The sequence below is a fragment of the Adiantum capillus-veneris genome, chromosome 4 (assembly GCF_014529385.1).
Source record: "Adiantum capillus-veneris isolate H3 chromosome 4, ASM1452938v2, whole genome shotgun sequence".
Classification (NCBI taxonomy): domain Eukaryota; kingdom Viridiplantae; phylum Streptophyta; class Polypodiopsida; order Polypodiales; family Pteridaceae; genus Adiantum; species Adiantum capillus-veneris.
The window spans coordinates 114,231,574-114,254,977 of NC_140934.1; the positions used below are offsets into that span (position 1 = coordinate 114,231,574).

Below are 23,404 nucleotides of genomic sequence, written 5' to 3' on the forward strand. Positions count from 1 at the left end.
CGTTCATCTCCTTCTACATTCTCCACGGATAGGACCTCTTTCAACGATACGCTTTTCAAGCTCTACTCAGCTAACCGCGTGAATGTACGCTTTTGTGGGTTTGTAAGTTTCTGAGGATACAGGCACAAAGTGCGTTCAGAACAAGAACAACTCACGATGGCTGGTATAAGCAAGCAAGCTAGAAAGAAATCCTTGTCGCGAAAGAGACCCACTAATACATCTCGAAGTTCTGTGGAAGAGGACTCAGGAAACTCAAGCCATGGCCTCACAGATCTGTCATCAAGTGATCATAGTGATGAGAGTTACAAAGCTTCTCAGGAGTCCTCGTCGGCGGCGTCTGACTCCGGCTCTGACTCTGACTCAGAGTCTTTTAGCCAACAGGAAGAATATGTGAAAGACAAAAAGAAGAAGGCCAACATCCAGGTACTCAGCCATCAAATCCCTAGGCCTCCTTCCTCCAAAACTCAAACCAAATTTACTTTGAACTTCCATCTGCAGCAGCCTCATCCGTCTCTTCAAGAAGTTTTATCAAAAGATCAGCTACAAACGCTAGGTCTGTCAGCATTAGCAGAGGCCGATCTCCCTACTGATATTCCCATAGATATGGTGCATGAGGTTCTCAAGCTTTTTCCCAAAGTAAGAGGCACCTGCTGACGGCTACACGCATTGGTGACCAAAGCGTGAAAACTCTGCACAAGCCTCATGTTGGCTCTGCAATAAACTAGCTTCTCCAGCTGACTAGTGCTCAAGCGATTGCGGATCTTGGTGTGAATCAATGAATAAGCGCTCCAATTACGCTCGCATGCACCTGCTGAGCAATCCTGCGTAATTTATAGTGCAAAGCCAAGGGTAAATCCATCATCCATGCAAGTAGGCTACTAGGAGTCTAGGACCATGGTACTAGGTGAAGATCCCTTACCTGAGAGAGAATTCGAAGAGCGAGACGAGCAAGGTTAGGTAGTCCTCTCCTGCCATGAGTCTGCCACCATGTGAGAGGAACCTTTGTAATCTCCGTTCTCAATGCAACCACTCTTGAGAAGGATGGCCCAAGGTTATTCATGAAGCTACAGAACTCGGCATCAATAAGAAGCTGGTCCTCCTCATCAAACATAATGCTCACATAATCTGAATGTAGCTTGGACAAGGCAGTGTTCGTGTACAATTCAGGCTTCTTGTAGAGAGGATGGAGCAATGCTGCCATCCCATGAATAGGACGACACATAAATGTCCACCGTGTCTCTACAATGCCTAAAATGTCAGCTCGGCTGCAATGATGATTGTGCAAGCAACAAGAGAATTCAGTATTAAGTGATGCGATTCGCAAATGAAGAGGATTAAAATCTAAACAATGCAAGAGTATACTTGAAAAAGCAAAAAACAAGTCTCAAAAAGATAAGTACGCTCACCGCTCCTCAGATAACTTCGTGCATTTGGTGATGTGGTCCTTCATCTGCTGAAAAAGATGAAAGACCAACCCCAAGGTAGAGCCCTCCATATCCGTGGGACGTAGAAGAACATATACAGGCTGGAAAGCCACTGTGAGACTCTGCACCTCTGCCCAAAAAGACTCATCAAGTACCTTTCTCTGTAAATACTTTGTACGCTCGTCCTGGGAATTGTGCATATTTCTCCACTTTGGATCAACTACTGTCTGAAGCAGTGGATCCCTAAGCTTGAAGAGCCGCTGCAAGACTAGATACATATAGGCAAATCTGGTCTTCGAAGGTCTCACCATGTCCAATGTGCTATGACTCCTGAAGATGGCAAGCGCCTAGTGCTTCTTCCAAAAGAATGTGGTGATCTTTGTTGCATCTGCAACAATGGGCTGCATCCAAGGCAACTTGCCAATGTCCTCCATCAACAAATCAAGACAGTGTGATGCACATGGAGTCCACACAATACGCTTGAACTCTCTCTCGACCATCTCTCCCATAGCCTTGCAATTGCTAGCATTATCCGTCACAACCTGTACAACATTATCTTTTCCAACATCAAGAATTGCTTGGCGTATATGCTTGAATATGAACTCCCCTGTAATCTTTTCTCCAGCCTTTCCAGCATCTACTGCATGCAAGAAGTAAGTACCCAAGCAAGAGGACACAAGGATGTTGATTATGTGACACCTACGGATGTCACTCCAACCATCAGAGATAATCGTGCATCCAAACTGCTGCCACCCTGCTTTCACTGGGACCAATGCCTGTCTATCAAGGCTTTTTGCTCAACTAGCATAGTGGTCCGCATCTTCATATAATCCAAACCACTCCACCCTTCTGTCGGACCAACCTGTGAAATGGCTCGCATCATCCTCTTCCACTGATCTGTCCTCAATACATTGAATGAAATGTTGCATTCAATGAGAGTACGAGCTATTTCCATCTCTGCAACCCTCTGTCGCTCCTTTACCCAAGATTGGGCTGAGATGCAAGAAGGTATGGTGGTTTGTCTTGGACCTGTTGGGGGGCATCCCTCACCTGTAGCAGTAGGCAATACATCCTCCGCATCCTCAGACACACGTGCTCTCTTCCTAGAGCTTGAGGGTTGTCCTGAACCAGAACCACCAGCATCCACTCCTTCGTCGGCACCTGTATCAGACAACTCCCCCACTAAAGCATCATGTAATACATCCTGTGTACTTCGACTCCCTCTCACAGAAGATCCTGAAGGAGCCCATCCTGGATAATGCTTTGCAATCAATTCGTCTCTCAATTGCTGTGATATATTTGGGCAAGGACCACAATTGTTGGTGCATTCTTTGCCTGTCAGATGCCTGATGATGCGGGTGATCGTGCTTGTGCGTATCAATCCACAATACTTGCATTGCCATTGACGCGTGCCTGTCCCTTTCTGCGAAGGAGTGTTGACAATTTGGACAATGTTTGTGTGGAGTGACCAATTAGCGTTGCTCTGGCACGGCAAGATGAAGCCTGTGCAATGTACATAAAACATAAACTCATGAGATTCAAAAAGTCGCGTTGCTCGAGGATGGAAAGACTCGTGAGCACTGAGCACTGAGAACTTGGTAGAACGGAGAGTCTCGCGAGAAGAACGCAAAGTCACGCGAGAGAACATGAGAGAGGGAAGAGGAATACCTTGGAGAGAGTGGGCACAAACTCTGGAGTCTGCAGAAGGTGAGACTCGAGAGCTCTGAACTTATAAACTTGAAACGCACTATGCAGATGTCTGCAAAACGCACGCAAGGCTGATCGCTGAGAGATTTTTATCAATCGCTGATTTTTTATGCTTGAGACCCCTAAGGTAAGTGCCCCCTTATCTACAAAATTTCAGCACTGTCCGACCTGTGAGTCGATTTTTCGCCAGACATTCGATTTTTTAAAAAGGTCAAAATTTGCCGTACAGTACCTACCAGTACGTAAAAATTCGTACCGTACGGTTGTACCATACGGTTCCGTACAGTACGTATGTACGGATGCAACCTTGCATTGGTCATGCTTTGGGAATGACAAACTTTCCTTCAGTAAAAACGGCTACAAGAACCTACTCACAACTTTCGAAAGATGCGACCATTCAAGCATGCAAAGAGCTACTTAGTGCTGGTCACGCTGACTATGCAAGAAATAAAAAGCTTTGGGCCATTTTCAAGTACTACTTTCTGGTCACAGCTGCTAAAGTAAGCAAGGGCAGATGTGACGTGCCTACTACGTGCTCTCATTGCGATGGCCTATACTGCCTCATCAACACCATCCCGTGTGGCTTTCATCAAATTCTATTTACCTCTTTACAGTCCCGGGCAAAAAGATTCAAAGCTCAGGTGCAATCTGTGCAATCTAGCTTTCAATGCTTTACAGCTCCTATGTTGGCCTGGGTCATTAACATACATGTTAGCCCCATGGATGTGGATACAGATATACGGCGTAAAAGCTCTAAGGCAAAAGGAAAATCTATTGAACAGACAATGGATCTACTTGGGAAACCGATGAAAAAGAGAGCGAGAGTGGTGAAGGACACAGTAGAATCTCTAGTATCACTGCCAGTATCCCGAAGCCAGCAGCTTCGAGTGAAGCAACTTGTTCGACGTTCCTCGCATACTCCCACTACTTGTTCGATGGTATGTTCAGGCGCTTCAGGTCACACTATGCATGTCACAGTTGTGGCTTCTACAGTGTGTGTTCCTCTCTCTACTAATGCGGCTATTTTCACTCCTACCACAGTGACTAGCTCCCAAGCCCCGGTTGGAGTTTCTTCTTCTCCTATGCCTAGTCCTGCTACAGCCACTTGACCCGTCTCTACTCCACCAGAGAGGCATGCTCCCAGTCCACCACGAGCTGTGCCACCACCAGCAATGCCACTTGCCAACCCTCTCCCACCTAACAGTGTTAGGGGCTCTTTCACAATTTCGAACTCTACATCACTTTTTCGCCTATCTGAGGATATATTGCAGGAGTCTAGGCAGGCCATTGCTACCATTGAGCTTGGGGCAGAGAGGTTGGCAGCTACACACCAGCATCATGCAACTACTTACGCAACTATGGAGGGATCTCTGTGAGTCACTGAGAGCGCCATCGCCGATCGGGATGCTACTTTTTTCGTAGTACAACAAGCCTTGAAGTTAAAGTCCCAAATGATTAATGACCTTCAAGCTCAGGTACAAGGATTTAGAGGACTGCTTCTACATGAAAATAGGGCTGCCCAGCCTACGATGATGGGCGTGGGGTATGTATGGACAAGATCAGGTACACCAGTGCAGAATGCAGCAACAGGTCCTTCTCAGCAATTTATGGGACTCTACACACAGCCTCCAGTTCAGTACTACAATCAACAGTATCCTCGGGGGTTTCAATCATCGTTTTTGCCTCAAGCGCAGAACGTTCCTTGCTGCAATGGTATTGTTGGTGCACATCGCCATGGTTGTGTTACTCGACGTCCTCAGTACACTACCGGACAAGTGCTACCCTTTGCCCAGCAGCAGGTGGCTGGCCCCTTCCTAGGCGGCCCAATTACGGACAGGAGAGTCCACATACAGCAGGGTTCCACCATTGATTTGATGGCTCCACCTCCAGAGACTGATGCTTCGGGTGGTGTGGCGACTAATCTGTCTTGGGTGACTGCATAGTAGTTTTTTTCACCGTGGCAGTGCAGTGCAGTAGTGGTTTATTTTGAAGTATTACGATCTTTTAGCAGTTTCAGTTGTTTCTCTCACCGAGACGGTGAGCGGTCTTGTGGCGGGCAACCTCTAGCAGGCTACAGTGTCACTTTCACAGGACACACAGTTAGTACAGTTGGTCTAGTCTGGTTCACACTAGACGGACTCTCTGGGCTGGGCAGTGACACGTGGCAAGGATACGGACGGTGGTCTAGTGGACATCGTGGCCAGGTCACCACCACCACTCAGTTTGGAGATAGACTTCGATGGCTGATATTTATGAGTCGTTGGTGGCTCTTTATGGTTGTACATATGAGTAGTAGTTGTTGGGTCATCGGGAGTATCTTCTTTATATAAGGTCCAGCGTCGTCGTCTAGAGTAGTGAGTCTATACACAGCACGTCTGCACCATCCCTGCACATCTGACCCTCGACACCCCCATTGTACCCGTAAGTTAAGTTCTGGGCTGGAGCTGAGTGTGCTGCCACGCCAGAGTCTGTACTGGTTCCTTTGAGATAGTCGACTATGGACTCGACTATCTCAAAGGACCCAGTACAGACTGTGGCGTGACAGTACACTCAGCTCCAGCCCAGAACTCACGGGTACAATGGGGGTGTCGAGGCTCAAATGTGCAGGGATGGTGCAGACGTGCTGTGTATAGACTTGTTACTCTAGACGACGACGTTGGACCATATATAAAGAAGATACTCTCGATGACCCAACAGCTACTACTCATATGTACAACCATAAAGAGCCACCAACGGCTCATAAATATCAGCCATCTAAGTCTGTCTCCAAATTGAGTGATGGTGGTGACCTGGCCACGATGTCCACGAGACCACCGCCCGTATCCCTGCCACGTGTCACTGCCCAACCCAAAGAGTCCGTCCAGTGTGAACCAGACTAGACCAAAGTGTACTAACTGTGTGTCCTGTGAAAGTGACATTGTAGCCTGCTACAGGTTGCCCGCCACAAGACCGCTCACCGTCTCGGTGAGAGAAACAACTGAAACTGCTAAAAGATCATAATACTTCAAAATAAACCACTACTGCACTGCACTGCCATGGTGAAAAAAACTACTATGTAGTCACCCAAGAGAAAGATTAGTCGCCACACCACCCGAAGCATCAGTCTCTGGAGGTGGAGCCATCAAACCAATGGTGGAACCCTGTTGTATGTGGGCTCTCCTGTCCGTAATTGGCCGCCTAGGAAGGGGCCAGCCACCTGCTGCTGGGCAAAGGGTAGCACTTGTCCTATAGTGTACTGAGGACGTCGAGTAACACAACCATGGCGGTGTGCACCAGCAATACCGTCGCAGCAAGGGACGTTCTGCGTCTGAATCAATGGCGACGACTGAAACCCCTGACGATACTGTTGATTGTAGTACTTGACTGGAGGCTGTGTGTAGAGTCCCATAAATTGCTGAGGACCTGTTGCTGCATTCTGCACTGGTGTACTTGATCCAGTCTATCCATATCCCACGTCCATCATCGTAGGCTGGGTAGCCCTATTTTCATGTAGAAGCAGTTCTCTAAATCCTTGTACCTGAGCTTGAAGGTCATTAATCATTTGGGACTTTAACTTCAAGGCTTGTGGTAGTGCGAAAATAGTAGCATCCCGATCGGCGATGGCGCTCTCAGCAACTCGCAGAGATCCCTCCATAGCTGTGTACGCTGGCGTGGAGCTGCCAACCTCTCTGCCCCAAGCTCAATGGTAGCAATGGTCTACCTAGACTCCTGCAATATATCAGTGATGTAGAGTCCGAAACTGTGGAAGAGCCTGCAAGAGTGTCACGTGGGAGAGGGCTGGCAAGTGGCACTGCTAGTGGTGGCACAGCTCGTGGTGGACTCGGAGCATGCCTCTCTGGTGGTGTAGAGACGGGTGGAATGGCTGCAGAAGGACTAGGCATAGGAGAAGAAGCAACTCCAACCGGGGCTTGGGAGCTAGTTACTATGGTAGGAGTGAAAACAGCCGCAGTAGAGAGAGGGATACACACTGTAGAAGCCAGAGTTGTGACATGCATAGTGTGATCTGAAGCGCCTGAACATACCATCGAACAAGTAGCGGGAGTATGCGAGGAACGTCGAACAGGTTGCGTCACTCGAAGCTGTTGGCTTTCAGATACTGGCAGTGATACTAGAGATTCTACTATGTTCTTCACCACTATCGCCCTCTTTTCCTTCGGTTTCCTAGGTAGATCCATTGACGCCCTAATCACATTTTCAGCCAGGCACTATGCTTGTAGACACCCCAGAGTTTCTCCAAGCAATTGGAGCTCACCACTTGGCTAAGACCACAGATAACCAAGCGCTGCAGCTCCGGCCTATCGGATCCATACTGCTACCAGCGCAGCCCCATTCTCGAAGCGATCTAGATGTGCCTCCACACACCCAAAGAATCCCCTCCCTTCCACTGCCAACAAAGGCACAGTTGATCTCTAACCTTACAACTGATGGAAGGATCGAGCACAAATCACTCCAAGACAATCCACCATTCGTTGCTGATCTCCTCATGATTCTCTCGAGGTTGACCTTGATCAAATCATGACAAACTTTAAGATTTCTTCTTTGATTACTTGCTGCAATCATATGCATCTTTAAGCTTACAATCCACATAATCTTGACACAACACTGACCACTAATCATAATGATAATAATATTTTGATAGTATTTACTAGTTTACTAGTTCCTAAAAGGACACAAAGGTGTACCTCAGAAATTGGCATCCGCATTCTAACTGAATTTAATGCATCCAGATTGATTTCAGCCACTGCTAGCCCCGTACATAAGTGATCTGTCAACATGAAGCTGACCAATTTACTTGGCAAGAAGAGAAATTACTTATAACCATGACACACATAAAATACAGCATCGCCTCCATTTTTAAAAAAAAGATGTACACATGCGCATGCCTCCGCAAAATCCCAACCATGTAAATACTTGAAAAAATCAGCTCCCATCTCAGCCACCATCAGGAGATCTCTTTGACTAAGCATGAAGAGCAATGAAGAAGGAAACTTGTATTCTCAATAGTAGGCTGCTCTTCCCAATTCTATTACTTCATTTCTTTTTTATGGGAGAAACTAGCCTATTGGCGTTATTTTCATTAAGGAATCTTTTATATTACTATTCTCTATCGATCCAAAAGGCTAGTATGAAAATTGCATCTTACCAACAGTACCGCCACAGCAACTGTGATCATTACCTGAGCATCGGGCAAGTACTGTGCCCCAAGGGTCAATTACCATTGCATCTCCATAACTCTCTCTTTTCTCGTTGTGCTTTCCTGCCTGTGCTGCAGCAATCACCTGCACAAAAATGTCCAAACTTTATGAAGACAAAGTGTTTGCTCTAGACATGTGCATCATTAAAAGGTCACTTCATCAGAACAAGGGGAGTGCCTTAAGTGCCTAATACGGACTAGCGTGTTTCTGCATATATTTTTGAAGGAGACTGAACATAAATGGTCGCCAAGGGAGTTGGGCCATCATTAGCCAGCACTAAAAAAGATGCCAATCAAAAGAGGGGATCAGAACCTAGCCCTACATTGTTAGACGAAGAAGACTTCGATTGCAGCTCGGACACCTCGTCCCTGACGGCTCACGCCTGATCCAGATCTAGGCAGGATCCTCAAACTCAAGGTCTTCTTTGTCTTTACATACAACCTTTCCCACATCAGCCCAAAAGATCCCTCTTTGGAGAAGTGACTTGGAGAGATTGAAGCATCCAAGAGAGTGGACTGCCAATTGCCAAGTTATTGATTTCTTGATCACTTGTATGAACGGTTTATGCAATACAGAACACTCTGATAACGGAATAGGGGCACTGAGAGGGTTGGGAAAGAAACCCACTAATATGCTATTATCAGAAGACTAGAATAACTTACCCAACTCTCCGAAAAACTACTACAAATATGCAGTAAAGAATTGTTCACTCATCATAGAACAATGTAATTTTTCAGAAAGTTCATAGAAACACCTACGCAGATTGCAACCAACATCCAGAAAAAACAAGCCCTTACATAGCATTGTGTCTCTACAGCTCGAGCTCGAAGAAGAACCTCCCAATGAGCTGCTCCCGTAACTTTTGTAAAAGCTGATGGCACAAGCAACACCTAAGAGATAAGCAAGAAAGAAAAATGTCTGATCCTGCAGATTTCATTGTCAAAAGAGTGGTTGCCACTTATTTCAAAATCCAGATATCTTAGACATTGAACCTCTGCATTTTTTTCAAAGCGAAGCCGTTGATACAACTCTGGGAACCTCAAATCATAGCAAACTGTCAGTCCAAGCCGCCCTACTGGGGTATTTGCCACCACCATTTCTGATCCTGCTACCTCACAATCATTAAAAAGGTAGAAACATAAAGCTTACACTTAGGAAAAACCCATAGTGCCAAGGGATGTCATGCCTGCTGCAGTAAACTTGCTCTCTTTAAGAACAGGTCCTCCCGGTACATCAACGTCAAACCTGCCACAACAAAATATATTTGCATATGCAGAGCATTTGCTAGGTAAAAAGCAGCAAGAGCATAATTGGTAGGGAATGCATTATCACAAATGAATTTTTCGATAGCAGCTTTGAATTGTTCCCAGATCATCTAAAAGAATATGACTGTTGAATAGGCGGGACCCATCAGGACACTTTTCTTGAAAGCCCCCAAGCGAGAGCCATATTTTAGATTGCCTGCACAAAAGAACTGGAATCGTAAGATCTTTTGTTTCATGTCAGAAGAGGTTGCCGTGTTATCAAATAAAGCATTCAACAAAAAATCTCAGGTTCCTTGCCTTGCAAGCTCTTGATATCCTTGTAAGATTGACCCATCCAATGGTTCAGCAATAGATAAAGCTTCTCCCTCCCTTGAACCAATAAATGAAAAACATTCTGGTAAGCTGAGAAGCTTGACACCAGCAGCTACCGCCTCCTAAGAGAAGACATTTTTCCTAATGTTTTAGAATATGTTAAGACTCTCATAGTAACAAACGAGGTAAGATCTGGGGTGGGTGAGATGATGAAAAATGTGAAAATGAGTGAAAAAATGTGAGAGAGAATAGAGTGAAGCTATAGAGAGAGAGAGAGAGAGAGAGAGAGAGAGTAGCTAATGAGAGGACAAAGACAGTGTTGTCTAGGAATGCTTTTGCACCAAACATTTGGTCAATTTAAGTTAAAATGTATAATGTCTTTGACTTTCCCTCCCCCCACCCATACACAGACACACACATTGCGTGCGCACACGCACGCGCAAGCGCACACACAAACATGTACAAATATATTATATATGAACAAATCAATAGATCAATAAACTTATAAAGACCTATTTATTTACATGTATATTTAAATGTATGTGTATCCGTATGTGTACGTATACACATAGGTATGTGTAAACATATGTACATATACACACATGAATACATTTACGTATACATATAAGTAAATATTTATCTATTTATTTGTTTATATGTATATGTGTGTGTGTGTGTGTGTGTGTTTCGGCTCCGTTTTCCCTCCGGCTCTTTTCACAGACGCTTTTGGCTTTTTGGGGTGCTCTAGTCACCGTCAATCTCAGTTTGCGGTGTTCTTCACTTGGGTCAGATTTTGGACTCTGTGGGCCATCTGGCACTATAGGAACTCCTTCATGTTACAAGGCATTTATGTTGACCCCTTTCCCTATTTCAAATTATGTCTTGGTCAAGCGCTGCATTTTGCTTATGATGCTGGAGACGTCACTCTTGATACCTACAAGATTTACTTTGTCTATTTCTAGCCTTCGGAGCCTCATAGTACTCCGCTTTTTGCATCCCTTTCTTTTCGTGGGTTTTTCTCGCTTTGAGGTTTCCCACTTGTAAATTAATCAAAGCAGATTCACAAAAAAAAGTGTGTGTGTGTGTGTGTGTGTGTGTGACATATACGTATATGCACATTGCGCTCAACCACACTCTCACCCCCAAACTAATATCCATACCTACAAAACAAGCTTCACTTACAGACACTCAACCCCAACCATACACTGAAACCGGCCCGTAGGGCGGTAGACATAGGCTTTCACCCGAAACTTTACTTTAGACTTTAGGACACAGAGAAACTTTGCAAAAGAAAACCTATAACGGAAATTGATACTTCAAACACACACGGCTTGGAAGCTAGAGCGCTACCAAGCAGACGCCGACACATGTTGGCCCCAAAGACTAGCGCCCCAATCCGGGCTGAAAATGACTTGTTTTGGCCCGATTTCGGCAACATAACTATACTAGGACGCTTCACAGACAGTATCCCCACGCAATAGATGACTTTCCCGACGCATACGGAAACTTTGCAAAACAGCAAATCACCTGTACAGCGGTCCCCTCGCGTCCCCGGACCTCCTGGGGTACTAGAGACTGAAACCAGCCCATAAGGCAGTTAATTTTGGCTCTCACCCGAAATTCTTTACTTTACTTTAATTTTTCACACACAAAGAGAACTTTGCAAAGGTAATCTGCGATGGGAATTAACACTTAAAGTGCACACACAACTCAGAAGCTAGAATGCTCCGAGCAGACGCCAACAACCTATAGGCCCCAAAATTGGCGCCCCTTTCGGTATTTCTTTATTCTTTATGAGGGTAAATTACAAAGAAGAGTCTTGGGAATCCTTTACCTGTATCCAGCTAGATACCACCTGTTCTGGCAAAATTTCGGTAGCATAACAACCCCAAAACTTGCCCAAAACCAATTCCCCTGCTGAAACTCACTTCCACTAACATAAACCTCTGTTTTCTACCCAAAAACAGTGAACTCAGTACGCTGTATTTACTGGTTTTTGCCTTGTTTTCAGTCCTAAACAATCCCAAAACTGTCCTCTAACAATGGGGCACTGTTCCCAATGGCTTTGGCATCCGTATGGCTGAAAAACAGTCCAAATTCAGTGCATAACCAGGGCTGAAAATGCACCTGTACGGTGAGGTTATCACCATCACCGGTGCCTACTTTTGCAGCAACAGTTAGCTACTCCTGGTCCTGCTCAGAGAAGCTTTTGCCTCAACAAAAACGAATATGACCACACAGTTGTACATGAGTCAAATGAATTGCCCTCTTGAGGGGCATCACATTACTGCACGTAGGGGAGAGAGAGGGCAGTGTAAGGTGTGCAGGACATGACTTCTTGCACTACACTGTACATGAGAGGGAAAGCTTGCAGTCAATAGCTCTTAACCTGTGACAGCCTGCAAATGAGGAGTCTCCTAGTTACAAATCGAGCGCTAGCTCTTCTGCATGAGGAAAGTGCACCAAAAGGTGCCACTTGGCACATTTACAAGCAGTTTCCCGCTTAAAAATCTCCCGACTGGTCGCCCAATTGACTTTGCAGCAGAGTTCTAAAATGTTCCCCTTGTCATTCCGGAGGTAATGACACGAACAGATTTCATGGTCCAAAATAGCAGTTCCCTAAATTTTAGGGGATGCTTCTTTGGACTCCCACTGGTCATCTAACCATCTATCCCCACTGGGACCGCATCCAAAAATGCAATATAGCCGAGTTGTCGGGTACTTTCCTTTCGTGACCCCACCTTAGCACTGTGCCTTTATTGAGTTCACTTCCTAGTATCCACCAACTTGCTAAGTGCTACGGGAGGACCTACATGATCTTGAACTAAACCTAGACATCCTTTTACTATACGAGTTCCAGTGCCGACCAACTTCCCGTCTCTGGGTGAAACTCCCGTTCACATTGGCCATACAATGTCTGACCATTTGCAACTTCAAAGAGAGGGTCTCAAAAATTAAACAAAAATCATTGGAAAGAAACCAACAACTAAAGTTAGCAATTGCCACGTCCTTGTGACATAGTTAACAGTTGCCACGTCCTCGTGACAGAGACCGTTTAGGGCCGAAACCCTAAACCTGCAAAAATACACAGCAGGGTGTATTTCCTTGTTTTGGGCTCCGTTTCGCAAGCCACTCACATCCGTAGCAAGTCCTCGAGCTCCCGCACCTGTAGGGCTACTTGCCCTTTGAATCGGACGAGATTTCTCGCATGAAATCTCTCCGAATTCACCTGTACCTGCGGGGGATTAGCAACTAGCTAATCTAGTACCTGTGCAAGAGGCTCTTGCCTCGGCAATCGCGCATGAACCCACACAACTGTACATAGGTCAAATGAAGAGCCCTCTTGTAGGGCATCACGTAACTGCACGGAGGGAAGAGAGAGAGCAGTAAATGTTGTGCAAGGCTTCAGTTCTTGCACTTCACTATACATAGAGGGTAAGCAAGCACACAGTAGCTTTGGTACCTGCAACAATCCACCATACAATTGAAAAATGCAGCCCACGTTTTGTTTTAATGCTTCTCTCTCTCTTAAGTTGGAAAATGCCCAAAAATGTGCCAAGTGGCACTCATGCATTAATTCCCCGCTTTGGACCTTCTGGTCTAAAAATATCTCAATTGGTTGCTTAGTTGACTTAGCGGCTCAGTAATAAAATGTTCCTCTTGTCATTTCGGAGCTAATGACACGAACAGATTTCGTGGCCCAAAATAGCAGTTCCCTAATGTCACAAGATGGCACCACGTGCCAATAGAAAAGAACAGACCGAACAGACTTTTAACACTTCAATAACAATTGAACTGAGAGAGAGAGAGAGAGAGAGAGACGACACGCGGCACGGAGTGGCGGAATTCCACCCCAGAGAGTATTGGCCCCAAACCTTGGCGCCCCTTTCGGTATTTCTTTATATTGCATCAACACAGTACAAGCCAGTACTCCAGACTCTGCACCTTCTCCAAGAAGCATGCCAGAGAATGAGCCCATGGCCTCATATTTAATGGCCCTAGGCCCCAAAAGCAGTTTACATGAAAAGCCTTCAAACTCAAAAGCTTCTAGTCCCAAAGCAATGCCAAAAAGCTACCAACGTAAATCACAAAATTCCGTACAACTGCTACATCAGCAGTCAGCACAAAACACGAAAATTAGTACAACTCCCACGTCATCATGTCAACGCAATTTCCAGATTTTCTGTACAGCTGCCACGTCATCAGCTGCTACGCAAGTCTTTCTCTGTGTGTGTGGATCCTGCTTTATTTTAATCCTTTATGTCACTAGGCCCCATCGGACGGGGTCCCATAAGTTGGTAGGACTTCTTCTTCTGTTGCTTGTTCTTCTTAGGGTTAGGGCCCTCGGCCGTGATCTGAAGGTTGGCTCTGCTCTTCACTGACTTGACACGTAAGCAGTTTGTGACATCCCCCCTTCTTGAAAGAGAGTAATCGTCCGCGATTACAGCATATCTGCAAAACAACTCAAGTTAGCTTTTAAAAAAATTCTGAGGGTCATTCTAAGGGACAATCAGTTTGGTATTTTTTTGTTAAGGAGTTGGCTTCTCCTTTTAGCTCTTTTGATCAAGGAGTTGGCTTCTCCTTTCGTCCAATTCGGAACTCTTGATATGCTGGCGTAGTAAAATTAGCCATCACACCTAGACCGCACTGATCTTCCACGGGTGTCTTGATGCACAAATTACATACCCAAGCAATCTCATCCAATTAGGAATATTCAATAGTTGGCACATCACAATGCAACACAAATGCTCACATATGCATGTTACAAGACACAGAAAACAGTGCCGTTGAGCACTCCCCCGAGACAAACGGTCTACGGTATGAAGCTACTCAACGACTACCTCGTCAATCCCCCCCGCAAATAACCTAAAAAGGTCTGGGCCATGAGCTCAGAGGACTGTACAACCAAACAATCTCCAGACCGCAGTCTACGTCACTTGGAGGTTCAAGCATACAACCAAACGCTCCCCAGGCATCGGCCTGCGTCGTTCCGAGGTTTTCTAACATACAACAGAACACTCCCCAGACATCGGCTTGCGTCGTTCCGAGGTTTTCAAACATACAATGAAACACTCCCCAGGCATCGGCCTGCGTCGTTCTAAGGTTTTCAAACATACAACGAAACGCTCCTCAGGCATCGGCTTGCGTCGTTCGAAGGTTCAAACAATACCAAAACAGTATTTCTCACTTCTCTACCCGGAAATAAAATCACCAATCAATGAAACTAGTTATAAAACCAGAGTCAAACATTTCAAATTGGCACCAAGACAGGTTCAAAACAAATACCATCCATTTCAAACAAATTTCAAACAAGATCACCAAACAAGTTAACTCAAACTTAAAATGTCACGTGCACATCTAACCCTATGTGTACGTGGACAAGCTACTTCATGACTTGGGTTCAGTTCAGTTAGCTTAGGAAGTGTTCTGGCACTTTTGTCAGTCTGTTCGCAGGCCGTGCATGTCCAGGCACTTAGAGTAGATGCATATCCTCTAGTTGCACACAGCATGATCATCAGATTTCAATTAGAACTCATCAGGAGCATTTTTACAGTGCATAGACCTATTTTCCCTATTTTAGCCATTTTTCACGTATTATTTTTAAGTGACTTTTGTTGGGAACTGGGTAGGGCAATTTAGCCATGCATGTATATAAGAAACCTAGCGCTAGCATTTCTGGCAGAAGAGGCAGCAAGAACAAGAGTTCAACAGGCACCTTCTCAGCAAGCCTCCCCCCCATCAGCAAACCTAGCGTTTTTGCAGCAAGCAGGCCTAGCGTTTTTGCATCCACAGAAGCTTGGCGTTTTTGCATGGTAGATCAGCCTTGGCAGTAGCATCTCCAACAAGTAGCCTAGCGTTTGTGCATCTAGCTCCAGATCAGCCCAGCGTTTTGGATTTCCAAATCAGCCTCCACGTTTTGCAGATCGACAGCGTCAGATCAGCCCATAGCCTCAGCGTTTTCAGTTTTCAGCATTCAGATACCGCACCACAGCCCCCAAACCTCGCAGATCTCACCTTCCCGCAGCAAATCCTCGCCGCACGGTCAAATCAGCGAGCGTTTGCAGATTCAGCCTGGAAAACGCAGATTTCAGCATCTGCATTTTCAACACGTCGTCGTCACATCTCGTCATTGCCGTCGTCACCGACATAGAGTCAAAATTCAGCAGATAAAGATTTGCAGATTTCAGCCCGTCTCGTCGTCGTCCTTATCGTCGTCCACACCATCGGCAAGTCCAAAGCATTGTAGAGATTTGTGCAATCAATAGTAGACCGCTCTCGCCATTGAGAGTGGGGCCTTCGGAGGAGGGTTTTGACAACATTCTGGTGCCGTATTCTTCTCTCTCTATCTCTCAATCTCATGCACCTTCATTCACAGTGTTCACCACTTTGTTTGTGTCCATTGCACTCTCTCACTAAAGGAACGGAAGGCTCTCCCTTCCGTAAGTAAAAGGAACCCTTGAGCACAGTTTGAAGCACTCATCTTGAGCAAAGTTCAACATTCACTTCCGCTGCACCTTACATTGGTATCAGAGCTTTGGCAGTGTTCTGTATCACTCAAGGAAAGAACCACAAGAATTATTTTTGCTTGTTGCGGTCGCACGTAACCCAAGTCCTCTTGGGCATGTCGATTCCTAATCGTGTTTTTGAAGGTGGATCTAGATTTCGGTCGAGGAAACCTCCCACTACATGCTCACAATGTAAGGTGCAGCGGAATGAATGTTGAGACTTTGCTCAAGATGAGTGCTCCAAACTGTGCTCAAGGTTCCTTTTACTTATGAGAGGGAGAGCCTTCCGTTTCTTTAGTGAGAGAGTGCAATGGACACAGAGAAAGTGAATAGACACTGTGTGTGAAGGTGCATGAGATTGAGAGATAGAGAGAGAAGAGAATACGACACCGGGAAGTTGTCAAACCCTCCTCCAAAGGCCCCACTCTCTATGGCGAGAGAGGTCTACTTATGATTGCACAAATCTCTATAATGCTTGGACTTGCCGACGATGTCGACGACGATGTCGACGACGATGAGGACGACGACGAGACGGGCTGAAATGTGAGAATGCTAGTGGCTGAAATCTGCAAATGTTTATCTGCTGAATTTTGACTCTATGTCGGTGACGATGTCGATGATGACGATGCGACGACCACGCGACGAAAACGCAGATGCTGAAATCTGCGTTTTCCGGGCTGAAACTGTAAACTTAAATGGATCCCACCGTGCGGCAAGGGACTGCTACGGGAAGGTGAGATCTGCGAGGTTCGGGGGTTCTTCTGCGGGTACTGATTGCTGAAAACTGGAAACTCCTAGTCTATTGGAGGTTCTCTCGCGAAGGTTTGCAAAAACGCTGATGGCTTCAGGTTGAGGCAAAAACGCTAGGCTGAAAATGGTCCTGCTGCAGTGAATCTGCTAACGCTGGGGCTTCTGCTTCTTGCTATCGCCAGGAATCTGCAGGAGCAAAAACACTGGCTGATCTGGTCCAAAAACGCCAGCTTTCTGCTGTGAAGCAAAAACACTAGGGCATCTGGGGGTTCTGCTGAGAAGTTACCTGTTGAGCGAGTGCTCCTGCTGCCTCTTCTGCCAGAAAGTGCTAGCGAACAGACTCACAAAAGTGCCAAATCACCTCCTATTCTAGACTTACTTGACTGAACTGAACCCTGGTCATGCTGTAGCTTGTCCACGGACACATAGGGTTGGATGTGTCACGTGACACACAAGGCCAATGATAGGTTGTCTTGAGATGATACTGCACCTTAGAGATGATCACTGAGCTCTGCAACTGCTGCCCACCAAAAACGCTAGGGCTGAGTGCTTGTCACAAACTGGTGACCTGGCTGCCTTGTACACACACACCTGCCCCGCAGAAACCTGCCCCGTAGAAATGTGACACGTGGCAGCAGGCGGACACCCCCGCAGATCGCGGCGCAAATCCCGGAAGGCTGTACGGACAGCAACGTGGCAGGCAGCGTACAGAAAAAAAGCAATTGTACGACAGCTTTCTCTACGCTTTTGGCTATGCAAGGCATTAGAGAAAGAGAGAGAGAGCTTTTGCTTTATTTTATTGCAAGGCTTTTGATTTACAACTTTTGGGGCTCTGCTTTTGGCATCCCTTGTAACTCTTTATAAGTGTAGTTGGGCTCCCACTTCTCAGAGCATCTTGACGCAGAGTCTGAGAGTGAGACCCAACCACTCATGTGTACTTTGTGCAACAGATTAATACAAAAAGAAATACCGAAAGGGGCGCCAGTCTTTGGGGCCAATATCTGTAGGTACGGAACTCCGCCGGGCCGTGTCAAATCAATTGTGAACTGTAAATTGTTTTGAAGTGAATTCCTGTCATGTCGCCGTAGAATCTTGACTTGGAGTGTACAAGTCTGTTATAGTGGCATCAGAGCACGGCCGATTTCTCTGCTACCGGGAAATCCGATCCTTTTTACGCGGCACTTATGGATTCGGACAGAGACCAGTCGGCTTTCTCTACATGCGAAGATGCGGAAAGAGATCACCAAGAAGATTCACGCGAGGAGTACGGCCTGCCTCAGCCTACTCAAGCGGAGCTTGAAGAGATGGAGCGTCGACGATTGATTGACGCAACAAAGATGATGCTAAATTTTGCGAAAGGACCCAAAATTTGCAAAATTTATGAACCAGACCTCCTTCGACGAGGTGCACTCACAGTGGCGGCAAACCACAGAACCACCCCTCAAACCAGCACTCAAGAAACCTCCTACTCCAAGGATGTTTACAGAGCAAGAATTAGAAGAGGTGGTTGATACACAGATTTCTTAGCTTTTTGACGCACAGAACAAAGCCGAAAAGCACGACAAAAATCAGAAGAAAGGCACTAACTTCCCGGGTTATTTGGGTCGTCAGTCTACATTTGCCTCGGCAAGAAAGCAGAAGCATGTGCGATTTAAAGGAGTCCCCCGTTCTTCTTCTTCTTCTTCTTCTTCTGACAGTTCTTCTAGCTCCTCTGACTCAAGCGAAGAAGACAGAAAAGGGAAAAAGCAAAGCTTCAGAAAGGGCAAGAAAAAGGCAAAGAAGTCTAAATCTCGCTCAGTTGTTGACAGTTCTACAGAGGACTCATCTTCGGATAGTTCGGACTCTGACGACGGCAGCTTTTATGCAAAGAAGAAGAATTTCTATAAAGCCAACCAGTATGACTTCCTGGAGGATAAAAGCAAGAAACCCCAAGAGTTTAAAGAAGGTGGACAGTCAATTAAATTTGACACGTTTTTTGGATATCGAGATGCTTCTAAGGCTTTGGCCTTCATACAGCAGTTTGACATAGCTTTCTCTGGAGGGCATTACTCAGAGCACTCCAAGATTCGGAGGGCTACCTCTTACTTCAAGGGAAATGCTCGAAGTTGGTGGTCCACGCTTCTATTGAACAAGACAGCGCGAGTCAAATGGCTGAAATTTAAAAGGCTTTTTATTTATTCTTGGTTGACTCGGGAGTACGAACGCGACATACGAACTGCTTGGAACCATCTTCGGATGACCAAGAAGGACGCGTATTGCAAGAGGAAGATCTCATGTAAAGAACAGATTGAGCGGTTTACCTTGAAACTTCCTACGGGCATCCGAGATCACTGCTTAGAGCAAAAGTCAGATTCCATTCAGGAATTGATGAGTCATGCGAAACGGGGTGTCACAAAGTGATGACGTGGCGGACAACAAAAACCCTAATTTCTGCCAGAAACCCTAATTTCCGGAAATCGCGGAGGCTGAAATTTTTATATAAAAAAAAAATTTTGGAAAATGATGAGCGACGCAAATTTTGCTTTTTTTCTACTTAAATGAGAAAGAGAGAGAGAATGCTTTTGCTTTCATGTTTTGACTCTCTGTGAGAGAGAGAGAGAGAGAGAGCAATTGCTTTTGATTTGAAGCTTTTGGGGCTCTGCTTTTGGGCATCCCTTGTAACCTTTAAATTAGTGGTGAGGGCCTCACTTCTCAGGGCATCTGGACGCAGAGTCTGAGAGTGAAACCCTAACCGCTCTCTTGTACTTTGATGATTGATTAATATAAAAAGATATACCGAAAGGGGCGCCAGTCTTTGGGGCCAATATCTCTAGGCACGGAACTCCGCCGGGCCAGTGCAAATCTATTGTGATCTGTGAATTGTTTTGAAGTGGTTATTTGGTGCTGTCGCGGTTGATTCTTGACTTGGAGTGTCCAAGTCTGTTACAGTGGTATCAGAGCACGGCCGATTTCTCTTCTATGGGAAATCCGATCCCCGAAATTTTTTTTTCTCGCGGCACCTATGGCTTCAGGCAATGATCAGTCGACTCCCTCTGCATTTGGAGATGCGGGCTGGGATCACAACGAAGATTCAAACAGAGAGTATAGCCCGCCTCGGCCTACTCAGGCGGAGCAAAGAAAGATGGAGCGTCGTCAATTGATTGGCGATGCAACAAAGATGGTGCTCAATTTTGCCAAGGATCCAAAGATGGCAAAATATATGAACCAGACCTCTTTGGAAGAGGTACAGATGGAGTGGCAGAGAACCACAACACCACTCCCGAAACCCGATCTCAAGAAACCTTCTGCCTCCAAGAAATATACGGAGAAGGAACTGGAGAACGTGGTTGATGCACAGATTGCTCATCTTTTTGACACGCAAAAGAAGGCCAAAAAGCACGGCAAAAAGCAGAAGAAAGACACTGACTTCCCGGGATATTTGGGTTGTCGGTCGACATTTGACAAGGCAAAGAAATTGAAGAAGCGCGTCAAGTTTGAAGACCTACCCAGTTCTTCTTCTTCTTCTTCTAAGAATTCTTCTAGCTCCTCGGATTCGAGCGAAGAAGACAGAAAAGGTAAAAAGCGAAGCAAGAAGCAACGCTTTGGAAAGGGCAAGAGAAAGGCAAAGAAGGCTATATCTCGCCCAGAGACTTACAGTTCTACTAAGGACTCGTCTACAAACAGCTCAGATTCCGATGACGGAAAGTTTTATGCAAACAAGAAGAATTTTTACAAAGCCAACCAGTATGACTTTCTCGAAGATAAAAGCAAGAAAGTCCGAGAGTTTAAGGAAGGTGGCCACTCGATCAAGTTTGATACTTTTCAAGATACTCAGATGCTTCGAAGGCTTTGTCTTTTATACAGCAGTTTGACATCGCTTTCGCGGGAGGACGCTATTCAGAGCACTCCAAGATTCGGAGAGCTGCCTCTTACTTTAAGGGGAATGCTCGTACTTGGTGGTCCACGCTTCTATTAAGCAAGACTCTGCCAGTTACATGGCTGAAATTCAAGAGGCTTTTTATTTCTTCTTGGTTGACACAAGAATATGAACGAGATGTACGAGCTGCTTGGAACCATCTTCGGATGACCAAGAAAGATACAATCAATGCTTATTGTGAAAGATTCTGGAACTCTTTTCTACCCGCCTCTTCATTCAAGAAGATCTCGTTCAGAGAACAAATTGAGCGGTTTACCTTGGGTCTACCTAGAGAGATCCGAGATCACTGCTTGGAACAGAAGTCAGCTTCTATTCAGGAGTTGATGAGTCATGCGAAGCGGGGCTTTGCCATTCACTCTGGCAGTCTGACCTACCCCACTGATAAGGCCATGACACAACGAGCCGAACAGACTTCTGGGAATGAAAGTAGAAAGAAAAAGAGCAAGCCAGAGAAAAAGGATGCACAACCCAAGCTTACTCCTGAGGAGAGAGCTCGCTTCATCAGAGAGGGGAAGTGCTTTGGATGCGGGGAACACGGACATATCTCCGCGAAGTGCCCTGATAAGGCACAGAAAGAACAGAATGATAAAGACGACGACACGTCTGAGAGTTCGAGAGCAGCTGAGGAATGTGGCAGAAAAGGCAGATAGAAAAGCAGAACTGGTACCACATGGCGTGGGACCTGCACCGAATCTAATGAATGAAAGTACAAACTTTGCCGCTTTCGGGGCAAAGTGAAGGATCAGGAAGCTCTTTTGAAGGAGCCAAGGCCAACTTCTTTTCACTTGGAATTGGCGGCTCGATTTGGAACTACGCCCGACAGACTGACGCCACAGGCGGAGGTAGTTCGACTGGCACCCGGATGGGATGTTTCCATTACACCGAGCATTGGCAAACTTCGTTTGCAATGACAGGGGTGTTCAGGGCACGCGAGTGACGTTCTACTCGGGATCCCTTGGTACCACAAGAACTACGCCGTGGTTGACTACCGGGCCGAGAAAGCGACTTTGATAAATGAAGGGCTTAGAGATTGTACTTGATGAACTTCAGTTTTCTTACTCATTCTTTTGGGAGAACTGAACGATGGATAAAAGTGGAATATGTTTTGACCTGAAGAAAAGAACGCCAAGATTTTTTTTCTCCACGCTCATGCCGATTGCTTTTGAGAGGGCCTGAAGATCATACCATTGATCTGATATCTGGAAGCACGCCACCGAATCGGCCACCTTATCGTGTGAGCCGAGTACAGAATGAAAAGATTATGAACTCAGTGAAAGACCTCTTGGAAAAGGGTCTTGTCCAGCCTAGTACTTCACCGTATTGCTCTCCAGTGTTGTTGGTTTTGAAGAAAGACGGATCTTGGAGAATGTGCATCGATTATAGCACTCTCAACGAAATCACCATCAAGAACAGATTTCCGATTCCTAGGATCGATGATATACTCAACAGGTTACAGGGATCCTCGTGCTTTAGCAGGATTGACTTGAAGAGTGGATATCATCAGATCAGGATAGCGCCAGGAGATGTCTACAAGACAGCTTTTCAGACGACTTTTGGGTTATTTGAGTTTTTGGTGATGCCTTTTGGCTTAACCAATGCTCCTGCGACATTTAACCGGATGATGGATAGGATTTTTCGAGAGTACAGGCTACTTGTTGGCACTTTCTTTGACGACATCATTATTTTCTCCAAGAATGAGGCAGAACACGGAGATCATCTGCTTCAAGTCTTTCAGGCATTACGAGATCACACATTAGTGATTAATGCTAAGAAAAGTGAATTTTTCCTACCAGAGATACATTTTTTGGGACACATTGTGTCAACAGCAGGAGTGCAAATGAACCCGGCCAAGATAGAGACTATCCGTGATTGGCTCGATTTGAGGAATGTCCATGAAGTTAGAAGCTTCTTGGGACTGTGTTCGTACTACAGGCGGTTCATACGAAAGTTTACAGAGGTTGCTTCCCCTTTGCATACCTTGACACAGAAAGGAGTACCTTTTTCGTGGGGACCCACAGAGGTGACTGCCTTTCGGACATTGAAAGAGAAATTCACTACAGGACCAGATTTGACTTTGCCGGACTTGCAGAAGTCATTTGAAGTATTTTGTGATGCTTGTGGTCGTAGTCTGGGTACGGTCTTGATGCAAGAAGGCCATGTCATAGCTTACGAGAGTCGTTTGTTCTCTAGGCCGGAGATGACAGCACAGATCTATGGGAAAGAGCTTTTGGTCGTTATCCATGCTCTTACTCAGTGGCGGCATTACCTACTCGGAGCGGATTTTACTGTCTTTACAGACCATCAGAGTTTGCGCTACTTCTTGTCACAG

The 23,404-nt window shown here is 45.8% G+C and overlaps 1 protein-coding gene across 2 annotated transcripts in view; it reads right to left on the minus strand.

Annotated features, from left to right (window-relative positions):
- LOC147459838 (Nitrilase/cyanide hydratase and apolipoprotein N-acyltransferase family protein) overlaps positions 1-23,404 on the minus strand; it is a 90,386-nt gene that overhangs the window by 21,339 nt on the left and 45,643 nt on the right. For both annotated transcript variants that reach the window (XM_086511035.1, XM_086511034.1), the window contains exons 2-8: positions 9,889-10,025; positions 9,659-9,787; positions 9,513-9,571; positions 9,319-9,431; positions 9,124-9,216; positions 8,308-8,410; positions 7,814-7,896 (exon numbers count right to left, since the gene is read on the minus strand). In XM_086511035.1, the coding sequence (XP_086367161.1) occupies positions 7,814-7,896; positions 8,308-8,410; positions 9,124-9,216; positions 9,319-9,431; positions 9,513-9,571; positions 9,659-9,787; positions 9,889-10,025 (717 nt within the window). The remainder of the gene's footprint in view (positions 1-7,813; positions 7,897-8,307; positions 8,411-9,123; positions 9,217-9,318; positions 9,432-9,512; positions 9,572-9,658; positions 9,788-9,888; positions 10,026-23,404) is intronic.